This window comes from Condylura cristata, unplaced genomic scaffold (assembly GCF_000260355.1).
Source record: "Condylura cristata isolate star-nosed mole 26May11 unplaced genomic scaffold, ConCri1.0 scaffold00016, whole genome shotgun sequence".
NCBI classification, from domain to species: Eukaryota; Metazoa; Chordata; class Mammalia; order Eulipotyphla; family Talpidae; genus Condylura; species Condylura cristata.
This window is the reverse complement of record NW_004567117.1, coordinates 42,396,461-42,420,979: the sequence shown is the minus strand read 5'-3', so window position 1 is coordinate 42,420,979 and position 24,519 is coordinate 42,396,461. Positions and strand designations below refer to the sequence as shown.

At 41.1% G+C, this 24,519-nt stretch overlaps 1 protein-coding gene across 1 annotated transcript in view; it reads right to left on the bottom strand.

The window, feature by feature from the left end:
• Positions 1 to 24,519, bottom strand: part of CDH7 (cadherin 7, type 2) — a 101,341-nt gene that overhangs the window by 18,517 nt on the left and 58,305 nt on the right. Inside the window, exons 6-7 of the mRNA XM_004683961.2 lie at positions 12,398 to 12,651; positions 274 to 410 (exon numbers count right to left, since the gene is read on the bottom strand). Coding sequence (XP_004684018.1) covers positions 274 to 410; positions 12,398 to 12,651 — 391 coding nt within the window. The remainder of the gene's footprint in view (positions 1 to 273; positions 411 to 12,397; positions 12,652 to 24,519) is intronic.

Here is a 24,519-nt window from a genome sequence, read left to right as displayed (position 1 = left end):
CTTTTGTAAACCATTTGTAACCCAGCAGAAGCTTGGTTAGGTAGCCTAACCACAAAAGCAGCAGCTTGCCTAGGAAAATCCAAGCCCATTATTTTAGTCATCTCTCTTCATTGATTTTGTATTAATGAAGTTAGTGAATAGAGTGTATTTCACAGTTTGAAATGAAGGCATTTCAATTTTTTTGTTCAACTGAGAAAATAACATCACTCAAGTTGAAATTAAACCTCATCACACCCATTCTCCACCCTACTGCATTTAAGCCTCTTAACTTACGGCTCTCCATTGCGAGGACTGTGATGTTATGAACAGCATTTGTCTCTCGATCTAAAGATTTGGCAGTTGTGATAACTCCACTGTTGGCATCGATGTTGAAATATCTCTCCAAATCGGTGTTTCTGTCAATTGAATACCTAATTGAATATTAAAAAAAAACTCATTTATATTTGATTATAACGTGCTAAATTTATTTCATTAATTGCATAGCCTCAACCCTAGGCTGACTCTATAATGTCATACAAGTCACATAAATATACATTTCATTTAAATCTTACAGTTGGTTTATAACCTGCTTCTAAATAACCTCGTTTTTCTGTCAGATAATCAAAAGTAAACACCAAAATAAAACTATCTCACACTGGTTTTAATATGCCCTTGTTATCTTCAAATTCATTATTATTTTGACTCCTAAAAGCACTGACAAAGGATTTGGTAGCCGTGGTGATGGTTATATGTCCCTCCAAAATGAAACATGCTTAGACACCTTAGCACTCACACACAGCCTTAGTTTAATTTTTGAAAATCTCAACCTGTTCTTATCCCCTTTAAAAGCACTTCCCCTCTCACTCAGAGGTCTTGAGCAGGGCTGTATATATGTGTTTAAAAGAAGAACCCCTAATATGACATGGCCATGTAATATTAGTGTCCAAAAAATCTTTTCACTAAATTGCCTACTATGCAAACAAAAATATCACCGCTCTACTTTTATTCAAATTCCAGCCATTATTTGTCCCATACACAAAATTCACTTTCTCCAAGTTAATCTTCAGAGCCCCCTCACGGTTATTTCCAGTTGGGTGAAATAAGGAACCTCATTGAAAGACAATAAACAACAGATAAGCACACACACTTTTTAGGTTAAGCAACTCCTCTCCGTTTACAGAGTAGTTCTCCAACGACTATCATTGAATAGAATCATCTGCTTCCATTTTGCTGTATGACACTATGCAAGAAACACAAAAGGGGAGAGAACCAGGCATTGTTGGGAAGGCAAGTTAACCATAAACACATCATGGTCTTTGTGCAAAAACAGGTATTTTCATGGGACACCTATAAGGGAGTTATTATTTGATGGCTTCTATTTTCTTAAGGTCCTGTGACAAAAAGTTACCAACCAGGAGGAGAGACGGTGGTTTGGAAGACAGAAAGTCAGTGACAGGACAGATATCTCTGTACACACATACACCAAAGCATACTGGGATAGTTAAGGTCTATGGATTGCCCCTTTGAGATCTGTGGACTCATTTCACTGGAGGCCAGCCATCCTGAGTGAACCTGGCTCCATTCTCATCCACATGCTTGAAGGTACTTAAGAAGTTGGGGGCTGAAGTCGACCATAATGAACAATCGGAGAGAGAAGAAGGTCAAGAGGGTGGGGACAGGACATACATACAGGGGTGAAAGTACTGCAGGCTGTGTGCATGCACTGGTCAGAGCGAGATGAAGCAATAAGGTTCTTGCAGAGAGGATTCTGGTGGCACCAGAAGGACTCAGAGTTGCTGGAGTGGGAGATGTGAAAAGAGTGAGGTGCTGGCAATAGGCTGTCAACAGTGGTATAAACATGAACGCCGACCAGTCAAGGAGATGCTCAAAGAGCTTATGACTCAGCTGGGGCAGGGAGCAGATCAAGTCAATCGACACGACCGATAAAGTGAGTCGCTGGCATGTTTGCCGGGCCAAGGCTGTAGGTGCAGCGTCACTCACCACAGAGCCAGGGGTAAGGGTGGGCAGGGGTTGGGCCACTGAAGCCCACCCTCAACAGTGTGATCACATGACATGGGTTAGGTGATGGAAGCTAGTGAATGAACACACCACATCCCACAAAAAGTTGAGATATTTGAAGTAAAAGGAAAATAAAATGGGGGAAATGGCCATGTTTGTCAGCGTGCTCACTCCCTCCCTCAGGGTCTAGCTGCTGGATCTACACGGGACAGGAGGAGAGCACCTCACCTGCACTTCCCGGCCCCCTTCCTTGCATCCTCTGATTACCGCGTCATTACTATCGAAGTCAAACTCTTGCTTCACGCTCTATGTCTCCTCAGCCTTTGCAACACTTTTCCCTTAGAATGAGGCACCTGTCCTTCTGCGCAGCTTTATGTGAATCAAAGCAAGTTTCTATTAAATGACTTTTGACCTCAATAGACTACTTGATTCTCAAAATACAATCTTCCTTTGTATTTAAAAAAAACCCATGCATTCATGCATTTTCCATTTGCTTTTTACTTTTCTTTTGAGCGATTGTCTGTTTCTTTTCATTCACCTGGGCTGACTCAGTCTCCTCTTCATGAACCTTTAACTACTAGAACTTCCCCAAACCGCTCCTGGGTATTCACTTATTTATCTCAACACTGGCCTTGGCAACCTAAGAGTCAAATGGCATCTGTAGTTAGGTTATTTCTAAATTTAAGTAAAATCCCTTTGGTGCAGCATATTTACTTACATACTGACTTATCTACTCGTCATCACAGAGATACACAACAGGCACCAAAATGTAATGTGTCCAAGATGACACTACAGCCCGTCAGTCTTCCAACCTGTCGCCTCTCGCCCACACTTTCCTGAGTAAATGATATCACTAGTCACTTGAGTTTTCAAACTGATGATCTAGAATTACTCCTAGAATCCTAATCTCTGCATCCAATTTCCTGACAACCCCTCTCAAGCACTATCAGTCCAGCTCACCACAGCTAGAGCACACTCTGCATTATTTTACTGCTTATCGATGCGCTTCCATTCTACTGTCTAATCTCTCTCACACAACAACCACTCACAAAAAAATCCTATTCAACCCTATTCAATACAGATACTTTAATTTTCAACTAGGTGGAAGAATTAGGTTTTCTCCTCTGGAGTGTACATTAGTCAACACTTTAAATGCCAGTGTTTCATGGAGTTAATACTATATACACATGTATGTGTGCAATACACATGACAATTACACACATGTACAGACATGCATTTGCCCATTGCTACAGAATAATGGACACCAATGTTTGCCAAAAGGAATGTAACTTAATGCCCCAGCACTCAGTCATCAATCAAGCCTATATTAACAGTCTGAGTTGCTCACTTTTTCAAGCTACCGTGTTTGCATTTCAGTGAAAAAGACATCTGGATTCCTACAACATAAAAGGCCTTGAACTTGACACACATCTATCTAAATAAGTATATGTAATCCCCCACAGAGCTGAAGTCAATGATTAAACATTTGCCTTTTTATTAACAGTCTCAAGGTCCCCAGCGTTTGCATAAAGGACACTGAACTTGGGAATTCATTCAACATCTTAAATGTCTCCAACAACAGTCACTTCAGAAAAATCCTGAATCTTCAAGGGGTCTAGGTATCACTGAAGCCTCACTGAATGGTCACCAAAGTTTCTATCAGTTGACTCTGAATCACTTCTACATATAAAAGCTATTGCTTCCACTTATAAACAGTATTGTAATATTTATAATTTCCACTTATTCCTCAGTAACACAGATTCTATGAGGGCACTTGGTAATTTGTGAATTACTCTGATAGTCTCATGTCTCCTTTCATTGCTCTGCGCATTCAGCGATTTTTCTTGAACACCTGCCTATGACACTATTTCAGGAAATTCAGTACACAAAATCTTTTTATAAATAGATTCCTGCAATAAGCTTTCAGGAGAAAACTAGCCAACTTCTATTGCAGAGTATAAGGATGAGCCGAGGCACGTATCTAAATGAGGTGTTGAATTGAGAGGCCAAAGACCCGCGCAGACCCAAGAAGAGACAAATTGTCCAGAACAGTGTACTGGCTATTATAATCCTCACTGAAAAGAATTTGGGATCACACAGCATGAAAGGGGATCCCCGTTTTCTACACCTCCTCTGGACATGCAAGCAAAAAGCTAGAGGTGATGTATGAGGTATTAGTGAATACATCAAAAAGTTACTTAAGAGGGTCCTCCCTGGTGGTGCAGCGGGTTAAAGCACAGCACTAGGAAGCTGAAGCCACTTCTGCATGAGTTCGATCCCCGCCTGCCCTGGAGGTGACCACATGGCGTGGCAGACCTCTCCTGACCCACCGCCTGCTCCCCTCAGCAGTGTACTTTGTTGATCTGTCTCTCCTCCCCACTCTGTCTCTGGTGAGTCCTCCCACTGCCCCTGCACCTCTGGCTTGTTCCCCAGTTATGTATGCATAAATAAATAAATTTAAAAAAAAGTTAACTAAGAAGGCGCCTCAAAGAGAAATTAAGAAAGTAAGAACATGTCTTAGAGTGAGAGGGTCTCCGGCAGAGTCTGGCAGGGCTGACGTGGTCCAAAGTGAAGAAAGGCCCCAAGGAGGGCGAGAGGCTCACAACAGTGTCATTTCCGGATCCCTGGGCTTAGGGGTGGAAACATGGGACTGCCTGACTGCACCACAGGCGGATTTGGATGGAGACACTGGGGTTTCCCTCCCATCGTGGACCGAAGATCAATGCCACACTGGGTTTAACTAGTGTGGCACCAGCACACGATGACCCCACTTGTGTCTACAAATTACAGCCTCAAACTGGCCTCTCGTGGCCTATACTGCACCCCCCACCCCCATCTGTCAGGTAGACAGGCTCTGAGCCACCATCCCCAGTGGCAACCTGCCCCCTGCAGTTCCAGACTCCGGACACTGCACGTCACTCATCTGTGCTGACCACAAATGCTCTTTCTTCTGAAAACTCCCATTTCCAGCCTACACAGAGTACTGAATTAATAGTTTATCTATTGCTCCTCGTCCTTCACCACCTAGGGACCTCTTCTCTGTGTGTGACCCTCTTCTCTTCCGGTGCTGGCTATCTGTTTGCCCTTCTTCTGAAGAAGAGGCCCCCACTTCAGTTAAAGGCAGGCAGACATCATCTACTTGCTAGCCTCCCTGGTGGAGGGCACATTCTGATAGCTGAGTTTTAGCAAATGAGATGCAAGAGAAAGTTGTTCCGTCAAGCTACACTGAAGCCCTCTTAAAGGATGAAAGTGCTGCAGATTGCGCCTGCATTTCATTTTCCCCTTCCCCTCAGTCTCCTCTGGAATGAACACATGCAAACAGATCCAAAAGCCATCTTATAAATACAGGGTGATGAGCACTTGGTATCCGGAGCCAAGGCCCTGATGACAGGGCCCTGCCAAATGGTCAGTCCTTGAGCCCAAGCTCCAGACGCCTCATTAGCATGTCATTAGCATTAAGCTCTGCTGTAGCAGGCCAAACACAACATCTACCTAAGACAAGCAGGTACTAGTATTGCTGTAGTTAGGTCCTGGTCTCTCAAAATCTTAGGAGGTGCAACAGGTTAGGACGCAGCTCTGTAAGCTCGCCTCAGCCGCCTCAGTGCAAGTTTGATACCCACCCAGGAGATGATCCACATGGCACTGCAGACTTCTCCTGACCTGCCCACTGCTCCCCTCAGCAGTGTACCTCATCGATCTGCCTGTTCTGCTCCCCACTCTGTCTAGTGAATTCTCTCACCACCTCTGCACCTCTGGCCTGTACCCCAGTTCTGTATGTATAAATAAATAAAAAAAAAAATCGCAGACACGTTGCTGATAGAGCCAAGATTCTGAGCCATGTTTGTCTGGCCATCTGTCCAGTCAGTCTCTCCTTCACGGCTTACAAATGAGCATCCCCTCTCTGCCACCTGCGATTCCTACACAGCAACTTCCCATGGACACTCAGATTGCAAACAGCTGTACTGATCGATAAAAATGTCTCCATTTTGGTGTCTGTCTTCCTTTCCAATTAAGTCCCATAATTCCTTGCAAACAACCCTCTGGCCTAAAAGCAGAAAGCCTTGCTACCTCCATTCCAACTATGCCTCACTCTTGAGAAAAGGCTGTAGTTGGCAGGCTCTGTGGCTACTCCTACATGCTCCTGTGGAATCAGAGGAGGGACCCCGTGTTTGTAGCAATGCGCCTGCAGTGGCCCAGGGCACTCACTTGAATGTCCCTTCACCACTGTGTTCTATCTGCAAAATGAGAAAGTTTCACAGGATGATCGCTCCATTTCTGGCTTTGACATTGAATTTCTTACAATGCTTCATGTAAGATTTCTTCTAAGACCAGGTAACAGGAGTGTGGGGACCACAGGAATTCATCCGTGTGCCCTTGGTGTTCCGTATGCCTGATAGAGAGTTAATTTCCTCATAAATGTCTTCCAGTATCATTACTGCTGTGTGAAAAGCTTTGGAAGTCCATTAAAATACTCTTCTTCATCGTTTCAAGTAGTTTTCTTATTGCTCAACTGTTGAGACCCATCTCAAAAATAGCGATACTTGACTTGGCGAAACTATTGCTAGACCCCAGATGGTAAAAGAGAAGGTTCACTGCTAGATGTTTAGAGGCTTTGATACAGAGTTTGCAACAATTCTGGAACCACATTTCATACTGCATTTACCTCCGACAAGGGAATGATAGTGTGTGCCTTAGAGCAGCTTTAATGAGAAATAAATTACTTTGAAAATAAATTACTGGGTTCAATACTCAGTGAGAATTGTGTACATCCCCTTCCTATTTTCCCATGATGGTTTCTCAGCTTCCCTTTCCAGCCTTGTGCAATCAGGGTGCTCATCCCCAGCAGATGCCCACAACTTCCAGAGCAGGTGAGGGACATGTGTCCTGAGACGAGCCAAGAACGTTCTTGGAAGTGTGAACTTTCTCACCAAGGGATGCGAGAAGAGGTGTATCCAAGTTTGCAAGCTGAATTGCCAGAGGCTTATTCCTGTTACTCCTCTCTAGAGACAAATCTGATTCCTCTTTCATGCAGACTGACCAACTTTTCCTTTAATTCTGTGAGATACTCACCAACCATTTAGATTAAAATAATATGTACAAATATATGCATGCATGCAAGCTACTTAAAAATACACACTGAATTATTCAAGCACTCCGAATGTGTTCATACCAATCACACTCCATAATGTAATATCTGATACTATCTTATCACCTTTTATCTAAGGACATATAATAGCAGAGTGCAAAAAGGGCCCGCGCTTAAATATTATCCTCGTGTTTTTGAACATAAACACAATTACAGTTCTGTATTTAAAGGATTAGAAATGTTGGAAATGACCCCTTATTTCTCATTCATCCCTCTTCACATCTGATCTTATTTGTAATATCATGTTTCCATTCACTGGCTATTTTTAGCATCGGGACTGGGGGCTTGCTGTATTGCTGACAAAAATAAATGTGCTGATTCCATAATACAGTGCTAGACTCTTAGGCTATAACTCAATAAACTATGAAGATACTTTGCATAATGTTTTTTTTTCTTTTTTGGCTTGTCCAAGTCCATCTATCCTTCAAAGCCCAGCTTATACCACCACTCCTTCAAGTGAAGTCTCATGTCCCATACACTTGAACTGATTATAATTAATTATTATAGTTAATTATTATAATTAATCTCAGTTCGCCACGTTTTAGCACTGCACTATTTCCACTTATGCTGTCAAGATTTTATGGACCTTTTTTTCTTTAACCAGACTGGAAGTTCCTTGAGGTCAGAGGGAATTTTTTCTTCCTCTTTGTTTTTGCTGGTAGTTATTTCCCCCAATGTTATGTTGTGTACACAGCAGGTGCTTAATAAATGCCTGTGGGCTCACCCATCAATCTACCAGTGCTGTCTGAGGGGTGAACAGTCCCTCAGACTCCAGGCTACTCCAACAGCTGTTAACCTTCACTGATGCGAACCACAGAAGTAGGTTAGTCTAGCGTAAGAGAGATGAACAGAACCAGCAGCACACCTTTGATCCTCACCAGTTCAACAGGTCAAGCCTGACACTTGCTATCTGGGATCAAGATTTACATGGAATAGTAAGCAAACGGACTTTCCTGGTGGCACAGTAGGTTAGAGCACAGTGCTATGAAGCTCTCCTCAGCCACTGAAGCTCAAGTTTGATCCCCAGCCAGGGAGTTGACCACATGGCACAAAAGGCCTCTTCCTGTCTCGCCTGCTGCTCCCCTCAGCAGTGGATTTCAGTAGATCAGCTGTTCTGCTCCCCACTCTGTCTCTGGTGAATTCCCTTACTCCCCAGCATCTCTGGTCTGTACCCTGTTCTTGGATGTATAAACAAATCTTTTTTAAAAAAATTAAAAAGTGATAGTTATCTGCAGAAAAACAGTAAGAAACATGCTGACCCGGAATGACCACTTAAAAAACAAAAAACAATGTTTTTTTTTCATAGGTATGAAATCTGAAATAGTCACCTTTTTCCCACCTTTGGCTTCACCTTCTATTTGGGAAAAGAGAGATGAAAAGCGAATTGGAACATGGGTGGGTGAGCTACCTGGGGTCTGAGCAGGGTGTAGGGAAGATTGGGCCTTTCAGGAGGAAGACAGGCTCGCTCTAGCCAATCTCTGGGCTCATCTGCTGTCTCCCTGTTGCTGCTACACTGCTGACTGGTCAAAATAACTAAATTCCTGGTATGAAGTAAGTGCCTGTCTTTTTTTTTTTTTTTTTTTTAAGATTTATTTATTTGTGCATACAGAGAACTGGGGTACAGGCCAGAGGTATAGGGGCAGCGAGAGGATTCACCAGAGACAGAGTGGGGAGCAGAACAGGAAGATCGACGAAGTACACTGCTGAGGGGAGCAGGGATTGGGTCAGGAGAGGTCTGCCACGCCATGTGGTCACCTCCAGGGCAGGCGGGGATCGAACTCATGCAGAAGTGGCTTCAGCTTCCTAGTGCTGTGCTTTAACCCGCTGCGCCACCAGGGAGGGCCCATGCCTGTCTTCTTTTAAGAAAAGAGCTGAGGAATAATGTTCCTTGGTATTTGGAGTCAGTAATACAAATTTAACATCTGTAGGTTAGGCAGGGATTGTGGAGGAAGACAATTTCAGTTTTACCTAGCTGGAAGTCGGGAAATGTGCTTCTTTCTAGAATTCTAATCTCTTTCCTCATGTGTCAGCAAATATTCCAAATCTAAAGGGCATATGTGAGATTTCGCTTTTATGCTACAGAGAACACGAGTGCATCCAAACACTAATTATCCAGCTTCGCATGCTGTTTTACAGTTTGACTACTAATATCCTACATTTAAATAGCAAATAAACAGTCTCCCACCCCTCTGTGCATTATTGTATTTTTAAAGGTGCAGAAGCACAGACTTCACACTTGTTAAGACTCTTCAGAGTAACCTGGCCTCCTTGATGGCACAGGATTCAAAGTCTCAGAGCTATCAAACTCTCCTCAGCCACTGCCGCATAAATTCGATCCCAGCCAGGGAGCTGACCCACGCGGCACAGCAGGCCTCTCCTGTCTCACCCGCTGCACCCTTCAGCGGTTATTTCATTCAATCTGCCTTTTCTGTTGCCCACTGTGTCTCTAGTGAATCCTTCTCATCCCTTCTCCCCACACCTCTGGCCCATAAATAAAAATGAATCTTAAAAAAAAAAAAATTACTCTTTGGGCCCTCCCTGGTGGTGCAGTGGGTTGAAGCAAAGCACTATGAAACTAGACACAGCCATTGTAGCACAGTTCCAATCTGCCCAGGTAGCTGACCCACATGGTATAGCAGACCTCTCCTGTTTCGCCCACTGCTCCCCTCAGCAGTGTACTTTGTCAGTCTGCCTGCTCATTTCCTCACTCTGTCTCTGGTGAATCCTCCCATCGCATCTGCACCTCTGGCCTGTCCCCCGGTTCTGAATGCATACATGAATAATAAAAAAAAAATTTTAAATAAAAAAAAAAGTCTCTTGAGGGTCCATCTCAATCTGGAGGTTCATTTTGCCAAGTATCTCAGAAGACGGTGCTGTCTGCACACTCACTGGCATTTGCCAAACGAGGACTTTGTTTGATAATTACTATCACCTCCAGTGCAAATGCACGTTTATAGCCACTTAAAATGTATGCAACACTTTCTATATATTGGGATATATGTGACTGCAAAACCTTCGATATAGATTGCCAATGTAGTTGCTTGTAAAATACATCTCCTCTCATTGACTTTTTGTGCATAAAAGCACAATAAACTGTAATAGTAATGTATTATAATACTTAGGTCATGATTCGGAGTTTAAAAATACCAGTCTCTTTCCCTTTCTGACTTAATCATCAGAAAGCCCAGTGGAAAGCCAGAGTAAGGAACACTGCATTATATGGACCTTCAGACACTAACTGACATCCTCTCGGTCACTCAGTAGATGGCTATTCTGGGAAGAGAACCCATCTTTTCGCGAAGGTATACATCTACTCCCCAAGCCACAACATGAGGAGGTGGGCCTCGGAAAGCACCTCATTAACAATAAGGGAAGGAGAAACAGATGCGAGACACATCCGGAAAACTCTCAGTTACAAATGATTACAGTGACCTTGTAAAATTGAGTAAGGTGAAGAAATGTTTCAACAAGACGAGTATTAGACGCTAGTCAGGAAGTTAGTTTTACAAAAGCCAAAGAAATAATCATACATAGAAGAGAACATTTTTGTTCACAATGAACAAAGTCTGAGTTTTAGGGGTTAGAAAGGTCGTGTGAGCCTTCAGGGCATCTGTATTGGGTGTGAAGAGGAACACATGACCTAAGTGATGCTGGTCAGCGTGTCTCCTTCGCACAGGTCAGCCTCAGCTCTCCCAGCTCTGTGCATTTAGGGTGTCACATTCTTTTTGCCTACATCTCCCAGCCTCAGGAGAGCATTCGCTCTCCCGCTCGCCCCATTAAGCTAGACGGCTTATGCAGAAGTCGCACTAGCTGGAGTGTAGCTGATCTACAGCTTTCCTGACATTGCGGTTGACTGGGCACAAAGAAGTCCTGAGTGTGCCACTAAGCGGAGTGTTGCTATAACCACCCCAACAAGCTTGCTCATGTCAGTGAGCCTTGAGGAGTGGGGCGACCTTAAGTCAGGGAAATGAAGGCACACCAACCACACGGAAAAGGCAGCTCATCCTATTTGGGACATTTGTGACACACAAATCAGATGATGATCTTTCAATGGCTAAAGATGCTCTGGCCCTCCATCCAGCCTAAACTGGCTGTATAGATAAGAAAACAATGAGTATGAATTCCATTTTGAAACAGCATTTATTCTATGACTGTTACTTCCTACACTACTGATAGATTGAATAAGAGACAGAAAGGAGATACCGATTATCTCCTATCGGGAGATCACAGATCATGACCTTTTCTTAACTGAGAATCACTTTCTAAATCACAGATACTTTTCAGGACTCACTGTACTCAATGTCCAGACGTAGCTCAGCAATTATTTCAAAAAATTAACAACGCTAAGTATCAGGTAAGTCTACAAGGTTGTGGTTAACATACAAGCTGACCAGGTCTAAATATAAACCATGCATTGCCTCTTGTACTTCTTGCATTGAAAATGTCACACTCAAAGTCTTGCTTGTGAACCCAAAGGAAGGCACATGACACAGCGTAACTCCAAGTACGTTCTATATACTGTACTTGCTTAAGATCAGGTTTTCGCACGCACACACATGAGTACGAAGTATCGTGAAGTGGGATGTGGTCCACACATATGGTTCTTCTTTCATCTCAGGGAGATTCACCTGCTACAACATAGATCTAGTTTCCATATAGGACAACTCACAGGCCATTTTTAAAAACTATATTTACAAATTGGGTGTCATTTTAATTTTTACAAGAAGAAAGTTATTATTTTATGTCGACAATTGGAAATGAAGTAAACCCATCCCCTTCAAGTAGACCAATATGGGGTCTTCGATATGAAAGATTTGGGGTCTTCAGTGTGAAAGATGATGTGTTTAACTATTAATCCTAGTTCAAACTATCTATGATTTATAACAATGTTCCCTGTATATCCCTTTTTCCCACAACTAGGATATGCATCACTTTCATCTCGGAACAGAGTCTGCTATGACAGAGCTCAGGATACTTGGTCAAATGTGACCATCATCTCCAACTGATAAAGGATAATGGAAGCTTAAAAACATGGTTAGGTAAGAATGGCCTTAGTTAGATATTGAGGGGACATGATTCTGAATAAGTCAAATATCGAGTTGTTCTGATTCTACTCCCTTCTGCTGCTATGGCTCAGTATGCATACGACACTGGATGTCATCTGCTGTGAACCTCGGGTTGTGAGGAAGATTTGAGAATATGGCATGTGACTGTAAAATCGCAGGGACTAAAGCAACAGCAAGGGGCTTTTACCTCACAGGGCTGTTAGAAGAATCTGGGTCATGAGCTGCCACAGTGCCAATGATGTTCCCAACTTGGGTGGCTTCCGACACCTCCATGGGGTACCAGGGCGAAGAAAACACCGGAGGCTCGTCCACATCTTCCACAATGATCTTCACAGTTGTGGTGTCGCTGAAGGGCCCCAAGCTTAGAAAGCGTGGGTCAGCGTCTTTGTTCGCAGCTTCTATCCGTAGTGTGTAACTTGTTTTGGCTTCAAAATCCAGGTCCTGTGAGAAAGTTATTAAGAAAATTAAATTACCAATTAAACAGTCAACAAAGAAGAGCCTTGCCACTTGTGAATGTCAATATACACAGACAGGACTCAGCCACAAAAATGCGCCATCAGCGTTTACAACTGATAAATTGTAATGCCAGTCAGAATCCTCACTGCTCCTGACAGAAAGCTGCTAGCTGACTTAATCCTCTCTCCTACACCACACCGCAGAGGCAAGGGTAGAACTTGGATTGTTTGCAAATCAATGGATAAGACTTAATTTTTTAAAAGATTTTTATTTATGCATACAAGAACTGGGGTACAGGCGAGAGGTGTGGGGGTCAAGAGTCTTCACCAGAGACAGAGAAGGGAACAGAACAGGCAGATCTCCTGAAATACACTGCTGCTGGGAGCAGTGAGTGGGTCAGGAGAGGTCTGCCGCACACTGTGGGTCATCTCCCTGGCTAGGGATTGACCTCATGCTGCAGTGGCTGCAGATAGCTTTATAGTGCTGCACTTGAACCTGTGGTGCCACCAGGGAGGGCCCAAGCTCACTGTGATGTAAATCTTCCTGTAAGAAACGCGACCTAAGAATTCACATTTTCATTTTCTATACAAGTAATCCAGTATTTAACTGTGTGTGGTTAAGAATGAAACAATCTATTTATCTTGTCTTAAATGCATGTTAGATAGAAAATTTGCACATATTCAGGAATTTCTAGGGTCTTCACCAGTTCATTTTGTTCTTACATTACTTAAAAAGCTGACAAATTACACTAGAAATCTTATTTTCACATATTATATATCTAGGTTGGTTGAAATGTGCTAACAGAATCTATTTACTGTCTCATTTTAAGTCAACTGGAAGCCACAACGACCTTTAAAATATTAATTTAGTTTTACCAAGAGATAACATGTACTTCTGTATTCTACTACAAGTTTCACTGACTTATGAAACAATTTTAAACTTTATTGCACAAATGAATGCAATTGTTTTATAGCAACTTCTTTGTTAAAATGTCTAGAAGGCAACAACATGCAATATAGACATCTCGATGCAGCCATGTCAGGAAACAGAATCACACGTGGTCACTGGCTTCATCAAAGTTATTAGGGAAATAGAGCAATAAAAGAATTCCAGTGAAGGGTTATGTGTCAAGATAACAGACAAAAACAAACTGCTACATAGAATGACTTTAAGAACAACTCAGAATAAATCAAACATCTCACTTCTCAAAGAGGGTTGTTGTGATGGTTTGGAAGCTTCCATAAACAGAAGAGAAGCTTTTGCAATCAAACATTAATCCCTGCTTCTCTCTCTTAATAATTTCTGTGCAAGCAATATATTTCTTAATTATTATATTTAATGAGCAGAGTTATACTTGAAAAAATTCAAACAATTAAAGGAATATGAAGGAAAGGGAAAAAAGAAATACAGCTTAATATCTAAATACATTCTAATCAGTATTTCAAACTTTATATCTTTAGAGATTATATGCATATTTGGGAATTTATCAAAGCACTGTCCCTGTCCCAACAGGTATATACAATATACCTGGAGTCAAATCAGTCAGACCCCAACTAGTGGATCAGAGCCATTCTGCACCTCAGAAGCTGCTTTCTCATCTGTCAAATGACATCTGTGCCAGACCCTGAGAGCAAGAACAGCTTACATACCATATTTTCCCCTAAACTCCACAATAGGATTGTTTAAATGCATTGCCATTAAAAAGGTTAGGATTAAAAAATATATACAAGCATTATAACCAGCTAGGGAACTGTTTCTATAAGGATTAGCTAGTACATAATTAGGCTTCATGGGTCACCTCTAAATGAATTTGTGTGTCTATGTACCAATAACTTCATTTGTGGACTCCCCAAATCTCAATTTTGTAAGTTTCAAATATTACACACACAAAAAAAATCATGAACTGTTTTCAATCATTTCATAATCTAAACCATCCTTAGCTCACAAAAACACAAAACCACATCACACGTTCGGCTTCCCCCTTTCCTGCTACATAGGTCAAGCAGGCCTGTGGCCTTTGTCGCCAGGCCCTACACTGTGTAACATCACCACGCATGGACAGCACCCACCTCACCAATTCATAGGCTGCTATAAATTACTGGAAAACTTAAAGCACCTCGAGTCATGCCTTCATACATCCCAATCAGCGCATCAGGCACTTGCTGTCACTACCATACTGTCACTAGTGCTGTTGTTCCTGCTAGATTATGAACAAACTGAATGGAAGGAAAGACTGTCTCAGCTGTTTCTCCCATGGCATCTAGGTCTTGGTCACTGACAAAGTCAGTTTATACTATTTACATGTGAATTAAAGGAATATATATTACGATCACAAATATGTGAGTGACAATAGTTCTCCCTGACATTTAGAAGGTTTGATATTAAAATCCATATTAAAATAAAATCCTGAATTCATTTAATAAAATCACTCCACTGCCCTTTTCTTTCTCTGTACAGCTTGGCTTCTGGTCTTCAGCCAACTATGCTCTCATTTAGCTCAATGACCTTCTTTTAGATCTTGTATTTTTCGCCAATGCTGTTGTTGATGTTTCAGGAATTGATCCAAACTAAATCCTTTCAGAAGTTTTTCATTTTGTTCTTCCAGCCCTAGGCCTGGTGTGTGCACACATACACACGTGTACACACTTGCTATTTAGTGCCTTATGTTTATTGTTGGATTTGGAGCAAGGCTCTATTAACTATTAATTAACTAAGAATAGTTAGGGTTTATTAGATAAAGTGAGGATTCACTCTCGAGACAGTCCAACAGAATTACTTGGTGAAAACTGTTCCCAGGAAGTCTCAGTTCCATAAGCAGTGAGTCACTGACATTAAGAATGTCGCTACCTATTCATGGAGGAGGAGCTTCTGTTCTAAAATGTCCCCACGCAAATACATCCAGTCTCCTCCCCGACGGAGAGCTGGACACTCACTGTCAAATCTACACTGTTAATCTGAACAGGCTGACTTACACGTCAGGCAGGCAGATTCTGTATTTAAGATGGAGGCTATGAAGACAGCTTGTTAGTTTGTCTACCGCACTGGGGACTGGATTCCCAGAAAATTTTACATTTCTAGAAATTAAACAGTTATCAGCTGTAAACTCATTCTTGCTCTAGAGATTTCAGCTGCCTTACAGGACAAAGTACACTTGTATTCTTCTCTTACCATCCTCCCTCCTTGATCAAATCGATATAAATCTTTGTCCCCCACTCAAAAAAAAAAAAAAAAACTTAAATGAAGCCATACCGAAGGGGTGGGGAACCTCAACCATGACTTTTCCATATGAATTATTTACTCTAAGAAAATCTACTAGCCCCAACTTTAAAATTAATTTATACACTTGAAAAAGGAATCCAGGAAACAGTTTTTTTGTACATTTCAACGCAATGCTAAATGTCTAACGTTCTAACCCAGAAAAGGTAAAACACAACTTCTTGGTTAATACAATCACACCACTGCTTACTTGGCTTTCTCCCTTTTTGGGCATGGGGTCAACAAAGCTTCCTCAACTTCGGGAAATTCTGGCAGGTTTCCTCCAAACTGTAGGCCATAACCCCTTCACACATTGTTTGAAAACTTGTAAGCCCACTTTTGGCCCCTTTGATAGGTAAATAGGTTTAAGAGTTTTTTAAACATCTTCTCACTATCCAGAAATGTCATCCTCCAGGAACTGGGAACCACATCTTTGAAATGTAACCCAGGAAGACAGGGTTTCTGGGAGTTAGAGCCGCAGAGCTTGGGGGTCAATTTGTCAGCAGATAAATACCTCTTCTTATGAAAATACAAACAATTTGCTTCTTCTTTATATAAAGCCAATTAGCACACCCAGCTGACCTAAGATGCACCCCTCAGCTCCCACTTCAGCTCCTCAAACTTTTCCAACCCATACAGTCAAGTTTGGTTTAGATCACATTCTGACCTCTGCTCCCCACTGCAATATCCTTGAGATCTGTCTTCTTCTCTCTGTGCTGTGCAAGTTTGCTTTGAGAGTTGCAAGTGATTCTGTAGTTAAATGAAGTTTTTGTTTTGAAATTGAGGGAACCATGAAACCTATATTCCAACAGGAACTAAGCATTACTTTATTTTTCCAACAGAGAAAACAAGAAAAAGATGTGACCTCAAATTACTATAGGAAAAATAACTTAAGATTCTATATTTGGATGCACCAAGTTGATGCCCTCAGAGCTTTACGGGTTAAGAGCCATAGGACTGGGGTGTCCTCTGCAGGGGTCTATCTATCACCTGCCTGTCTCACTGGGCCAGACCAGGAGATCTATGATAGGAACACAAAGATTTAATCTTCCAGATCTCCAACAGTTATAGTTGGCTTGGATAGAATAAGGATTCATGATTGCTGAATGTAGGAACAGAAAAAATATATAAAGCCAATCGGATCATTTGACTCTCTAGAAAAATATGTGTAAGTAAATTTAGAGTAAGAAAAAAAAAATACATGCCTTCATGTTCATTTGTATACAGAACTCATTATTTCATTAGCAAGTACTTGATACAAATATTCACATTTTGGGAACAGAATAATTCCACCACATAGAAAGTATGTGTTGTTTTGTACATAAATTGGGAACCTGACAATAGTAATATGAATTATTGCAGTAATGTTTGAGCCAAGAGAATAGGCATACAGAATATAAATATCAGGGGTTGTTATTTCCATTATCTACTTCTACTTACAGAAGATTCCTCTGGCTTCCAGGATTATTTAAATTAACATTTTAACCTAGATATAATGAGCCCTGCCTTGAATATTTTTTAAAGCTATTAAAGCAGGTATCATAAAATGATATATCTATTTTGGACCAATAGACAAAAAATCTTAGGCCACCACCCACACGCAAATGCATTTCAGCTCACTAGTCGGTCTTATCTACAAAAAGGAAGTGTCTTCGATTGCTGAATTTATTCCCATTAACAAAACAGTTTTCTATAGCTCTTATCACGGATGGGTTACTGTTCTAAGAGTTTTATAATATGAACTCATTAACTGTTCACACTCATCAATTCTCACAACTATAAGATAGTACAGCTTTTCATAGAACATTCTAACAAACTGGAAAACTTATTCAAGGAGACGTTGAGTTTCTTTAAGATTTTATTTATTTATGGATATAAGATCTGGGGTCCAGGCTAGATGAACGGGGTTGGAGGGCTGAAAGGATGTACCAGAGACAGAGATGAGAGCAGAGCATGCAGATATATTGAACTACACAGCTAAGGGGAGCAGCAGGGACACAGGAGGGGTCTGTTGTGCATGTGGGTCACTCCCTGGCCAGGGATCGAACTCATTGCTGCAGGAGCCGTAGAGGGCTTCACAGTGCTGAGCCTTAACCCCTTGCACAGCAGGGAGGCCCATGCGTTTCTTGCTTGCAGAAATACACAGTACCTCCTTTACATGACAGGCATCATCATGCCTCTCACTGGCATGCTGAGACTTCTGAGCAAGAACAGCCTGACACAGCAACTCCACTTTCTCTCCTTATTGGCACTAAAAGAAATAGGAGACCCTCTGCTGATGTTACACAAGACCCTGCTGTAGCTTTCTGTCTGAAGACTCTTCCCAAGCAATCATAAAAGACTAATGCAATTGAGACCCCATGCAAAGGTTTCAAATCCAACAACCCTGGCTCAGGCCAGTTTCCTGCTTGACCCTTTAAAATCCCCCCTGCCCTGGCGCTGCAGAATACAGCGTGGGCCTGCCTACCTTGTCACACCATCACTGTCTCAGTTACCTTAGAACCTGGTTATTTCTCGGTCGATACAAAGATAGTGTTACTTCAGCATCACCGTGTCCACAGTCGGAGGAAAAACATCAGAATGAACTGGAAGTATAAATCAGATAAACTAAAACAAAAAGGAGGAGCAGTTCATCCCAGGGTGCTGACAGTGGAAGAAATTGGGATACGCTCTGTAAAGCAGATGCAGAAGGCATCTGGTTCCATACCGGAGTGAGAGATGCGAGAGAGAGATAAATCGAGGTCTGTTATCACCAAAACGTCCACTGTCACCATTTATTATTTTAACTGGAGCACAGAATGCCTGGACCAGCCTGGGAGATGCTTATCCACATTTAGTGAATGGATGTCCTGTTTTCTCCTTTGTACTCCGGTGTTCAGATCAGCTTTTCCACTCACAGAAATGATCCACTCTGACTTCTGTATTAATTTCCTCCTGCTGTGATAAACTACCACCACCTTCGTGGGATAAAATCAGTTTAGTCTCTTGCAGTGTTAGATACCTGACTCTAAATCCTGGCCTTGGCAAGGCTGTATTCTCTCTGGCAGCTTCAGAGGGGATCATTCCAGTTTCTAGAGCCCACTGGAAGCATCACCCAGCCCTTCCTCAACCCTAAAGTGAGTCAGTGCAATCCAGGTTTCTATTGCTACATCTTTTTTTCTGCCGGATGCACCCTGCATCCCACTTAAATGCAACCTGGCTTTTTGACCTTCTACACCCTATGGTCATCGAGTCAATGGTCATTGGGTCAAAAGTCATCTCAAGCTCCCCAGCTTGATCATCCCTCTAAAAGTCCTTTGCCAAGTGAAGAAAATGTCCACTCTTGGAGGGATCTGGATGACACCTTTGGGAGGAAGGCAGAGGACTCTGTACCAAGGGCTGCAACCTCCTACTGTGGAAAATGTAGGTTGTTTTGATTTCACTAGCAGAAAAGATAAAGCTCACCTTGCAGATGACTTTATTCCCATGCAGTCCAAAATCTGACTCACATTAAAATACAAATAACTACCCTTCCTGTGCTGAGGTCTATCCTTCCATCTTCTCTCCAACTCTCCTTAAGCAACCACTAAATCACCTCATACCTATTTCTTGAGTATATCTTTCTTGGAACCCTACCCATTGAAACTCACTTAGGAAAGAAAAATGATACATTCCTTGAGATTTGTAGCAAGCCGAAAAAAAGTATGGTGGACTCGCTATGTCTTTGTGATAGCCACAGTGCAAGAAAATGGCTCTGATAAGTTGAAGTCAAAGAAAAGATAACACATTTGTAGGCAAAGAAGAACTGAGTCGCTTTGATTGAGTGTAGCAGGTGTTGACATTGCATTACTATCAACTTGCTTCAAAGAGTTCTGCTTTCTCATTTTCTTTGTAAAACCCTAAATTCATCTTTAATCTTGACTATGCAGAATTAAGTAAGCTTATACCTTAATAAGCTGAGAGCAGGCTGTATCCACGCACACGTGTGCAAAATGATTAAGATACTAGGATCTCCTGTCACCCACACTGCACCATTGGGCCGAAAACAGTGGAAAATATAACCAGAAATGCAAAATCTTACCAAATTAGTTACTATGTTAATCTTATCACACCCAGCCTTTAAAACAAAAAATTCAACAAGTATGCCTTTTCACAGTCAAATCAGAGAAATATCTTTGCTCATGCTGAGCAATTTGCATCCACAGTAGCAGTGTTAATTGAAAGAAATCTTTGACTACTGTAATGATAAGAAAAATGGGAACTGCTGATGTTCTCCTAACCACAACAGACACATTGTATGAAATGCATACTTGACTCTGAGAATTAGCCTCTCATTATTGCAAGACATAGACAAAGCACAGATTTCAATAGCAATATAGGACAACAATAAAACAAAACAAAACAGAGTTTAGACACCTGTGCATCCCAGCTGAAGGCTGGAAGGGCATGCCTATGGCCTTCCTCCTCACCCACTGTGTGTGACGCTCAAGGCTTTATCAACACCTCCACAACACTTCGCTATTACTGGGTGGCTTTTAGTCATTCTGACCTTTCTTTAGGATCAGGAAGAGACTTATGGAGACAGCTCAGAAGAGGTGGCTTGAAATTCTCAAATGTGTTCTTGGACAGCGTGACAATGAGCCACCAAACCAGCACCCTGGGTCAGGGACAGTGTGGACAGGGACAGGTGCCTTCATAGGAAATGCCCCCTGAAGATGCTCACTTCACACTGGACTGGAGCTCGGAGTATCACAAAACTCCTTATTTAATCCAGAATGAGGTCTTAGATCAAAAACTAAATTAGAGAAGGATGCCATGTGTCAAAGGAAAATTAAAATATTTAACTCTAACTTATAACTTATGATGTGGAAATGTAAAAGGAGTTTACATTTACATTAATTCTAAGTGGGAAGACAGACATGCTTTTCACTTGCCTGGAACAATATCTATGTTTACTCTTTGTTAGTTCTGAAGTCCCATATAACTGTTCATAAAGGTAATCATGAAATCGTTCAGACCTGGCCAAAGAAACTGCCTATGCTTTGCTTTAAGCGTTGAACACTAGCTTTGTAATTCTTGCTTAATGTATAAATGTTTCTTGATGTATACAAAGGACAAATTATGAAAAAACTCTATAGCAACACCACTGCACAAATCTTCAGTCTTATGGATTCTGCATATGGTCATGTAATTAAACATTTCTAATATTAGACATCAGAGCAATGATTGTGAAAAACTACTTTCACTTATGCAATTCTGTACTTTTACTTTTTAATCAATCTTTTAAAAACAGATTTTTCTTCTGTACTTTTCCCCCTAAGATCATCCTATAAATGTTTCAAAATATGACAATCTGCTCAAACTAGAATAAATCTCTTCATAAGCATGACATAGCACTGTTTATGAAAAAGCATGAACTGAAAATGTATTATACTTTATAGTAAGACACAATAAATTTCACCTGACTAGCAAATGATTCCAAGGTACAAAATAACCTAATTCCTACAAAATGACCCTATCAAAATGGATACTGATACTGTATTAATTAAATGTGAAGTCCGATTTAGAGACGTCTGACTCATAGAAAGTATTTACATCATTAATAAAAATCATGTCAATGCCATAGCAGTGGCTGTTCAGAAACATTTCCCTAGAGTTACGAGAAACTAGAAAACCTATGAACAAATCTCAGCTATAGTGGACAAGGCGAGATTTGAGCCGCATAACATGTACATGCTTGCTGTGTTTATGGTGATACCTCCCGTAACTGGCTTCCTTCCCTCTCAAAATTGTTTATCTTTACCTGAAGACGGTATGTAGGTGACAGCTTCAGAAAGCTTGGGAGTTAGTATCCTTGGATATCCCCTATTTATACAGAAGTTATAAATGTTATTAAACTTGTTTGTTTTTCTCCTGTTAGTCTGTCTTCTATGATCTTAGGGTCTCAGTCAAGAACTTTGTGAAACACAAAGGGAAAATAATTGTTCTTCTTCACAACACTAAGTTTATGGGACTCATATGTTTTTTATTCCCTAGACTCTATTCACTTTGGAAATGCTTCATCTTACATGAAATATGAGCTTCCAACTGTACTGTTATCTTAACATGTAAAAAAATAAAATCTACTCTTCCAGGACTACAAGAAGTTGTTGACAGAATCCAAAATTCTTAAGGAGAAATTTCTTCTATTTCATTCCATACCTAACAGATGTTAGCTTTATACAAATGTAAGCAAAATCACACTTCAGAAATGGATAATCAGTGGGCCCTCCTGGTGGTGCAAAGGGTTAATTATCAGCACTATGAAGCTGTTGGTAGCCACTGCAGCCTGAGTTTGATCCCGGGCCAAGGAGCTGACCCACCTGGCGCATCAGACCTCTCCCTTCTCACCCACTGCTCCCCTCAGCAGTGTGTTTTTAGTAGATTCACCTATTCTGCTCCTCACTCTGCCTCTGTTGAAGCTTTTGCCTCCAACACCTCTGGCCTACAACCCAGTTCTATGCACAGAAAAACATAAAATATTAAATATATATATATGTATGTGTGTGTGTGTGTGTGTGTGTGTGTATGGATAATCAAGATATTAGCTGGCAGCAAGGTGGAAAATCACTTTGCTTTGAGGGTAAAGACACTGCCTGATATATGATGGGGGAAAACAGGAAGTAGCTGGAAGGCACAGCTTGACCCCTGACCCCAAGAACTGTAGTGAAACTACGGATTACTGACTTTTAGAGGTAGCATTAGAGCCCATTAATTCGAACAATACTTCAATCATGTATAACCTGTGCCGATGATTAATTTACTATCTCCATTCAATTTGCCATTCACTCTATCTTGTTTCCTTAGTCTAAGGTAATTCGAATAATAAAATAGAATGCTGCTGTATTTTGAACAGTCTTTCCAAAAAGAAGGAGGGTTTTAAGAATTGAGAGGCTAACAGCCAGTCATGAGCTCAGGAACTATTAAAACAATTTCAGAGTTTAGCAATAATAATCAACCTTAGAATACCACTGAAGAGAATAGACAGAAGTGTCCAGCCAAGAGCTAGAATGGACCAAGATGACCAAAAGAAATCCACTAAAAATGACTACAAGGCTTTAAACTGAAGGAAAAAAAAAAAGAGAAAATGAAAGCAGAATGTTTGTGGATAGTGACCAGAAAAAACACTGGTACTCAGACTACGCAAGCCCGTGCAAAGAAGGGAAATGCCTGAAATGTATATGTTCACATGCACAGCTCTGATAAATGTTCAAGAAGATATCATATCCTATTTTTTAGTCTACTTTATTGTAGCTGTACATAAAATATCCTTTAGAGTCTAAAACTCACAATTCTCTTACAGTCCACACACTCAAAACATGTTCCTATTACAGGCAGTGACCCTGCAACGGGATCCCAACCCTGCACTTCACCATCTGACAAGCTACCATCCATGCAACACTCCAGGAACACTGCAGTGCTTCTTTACTTGAGCTTGCCTGCTATCTCCTACGGACATCTCTGCATGAGGCTACCTCTATACAAAGTCTCTCTTCCCCTTGCCCATCTAGGGAATACTGCTATTCAGCCAATGTTCAATTCCTTCCTCGGGTCTTGTTCAAAACTTTGGGAGACTACGTGAGACTGACCAGTTGCCTGGAAGACTGAGCTTGAGCACTCTTAGAAATATCTACACAGCTTTGGGCATTTACTTACAGCCTTGCCAGCACTGTGAAGTCTATGAACAATTATGTACTTGGGAGTGAGCTGACTTCATTAAGTTTTTCTTTGACCATCTCCCCTCACTGAAAACAAACACACACATACACATAAGCACTGTCTTCAAAGAGTCAAAAAATGATGGTTTGGACAGTCAACTTTTCTCCCCCATTGACCTGCTTCATCTATAGAAAGTAGAAGGGGGACAGATTCTGAACTTGAAAGATGAGTAAGAACAATAGATATGGGAGCTGAGCATAGGGTGTGGCTGTAGAGGATTGGATGTTTGAAGAGTTAGTAAAGTTCAGGTATTAAGAATGGCTTAGTGGCTACTGTAGGTCTTTTTACTGGAACCAACAACAGGCAGCATATGTGTCTAGCTAACACCAGTCTATATAATTCTTTGATGTCTCTGTAGGGAGCTGGATGTGGGCCTTTTTGGAGGTTTTTAAACAGGATATGCCTTCGATTAATGACCAAAACCTTAATACAATGCCAGGTGTTGTGGTTGTGCAAAACCATGAACTATGCTTTTTAATAAATAAAACGGTTGCTAGGAAATGATGAATCAATAGTACTTTTTCACCTAAAAGCTAGATGAATCTATAACATCATAAACAATTTTTTCACATGATTTATAAAAAAATGTTAATATCTCATTTCTACTATTGTTAATCAATGCTCACAGTGGCCATTTATTTGTCCTTTTTTGTAATGTCAATAAAAACTCTTCCACTTAACATAAGAAATTAATAACACACTCAGCTAGCTTCTCACCAAGTGATAAGCCTTTAAAATGATTATTTATTAGATGCAAAATATCATTCAGGTGATTGTACGTGGGTAGGGAGTTTTCAAAATTAAAAAATGTGTTAGTTTCAGTGTTTACAAAAAATTTGAATGTTCTTAAATACTGAGTCA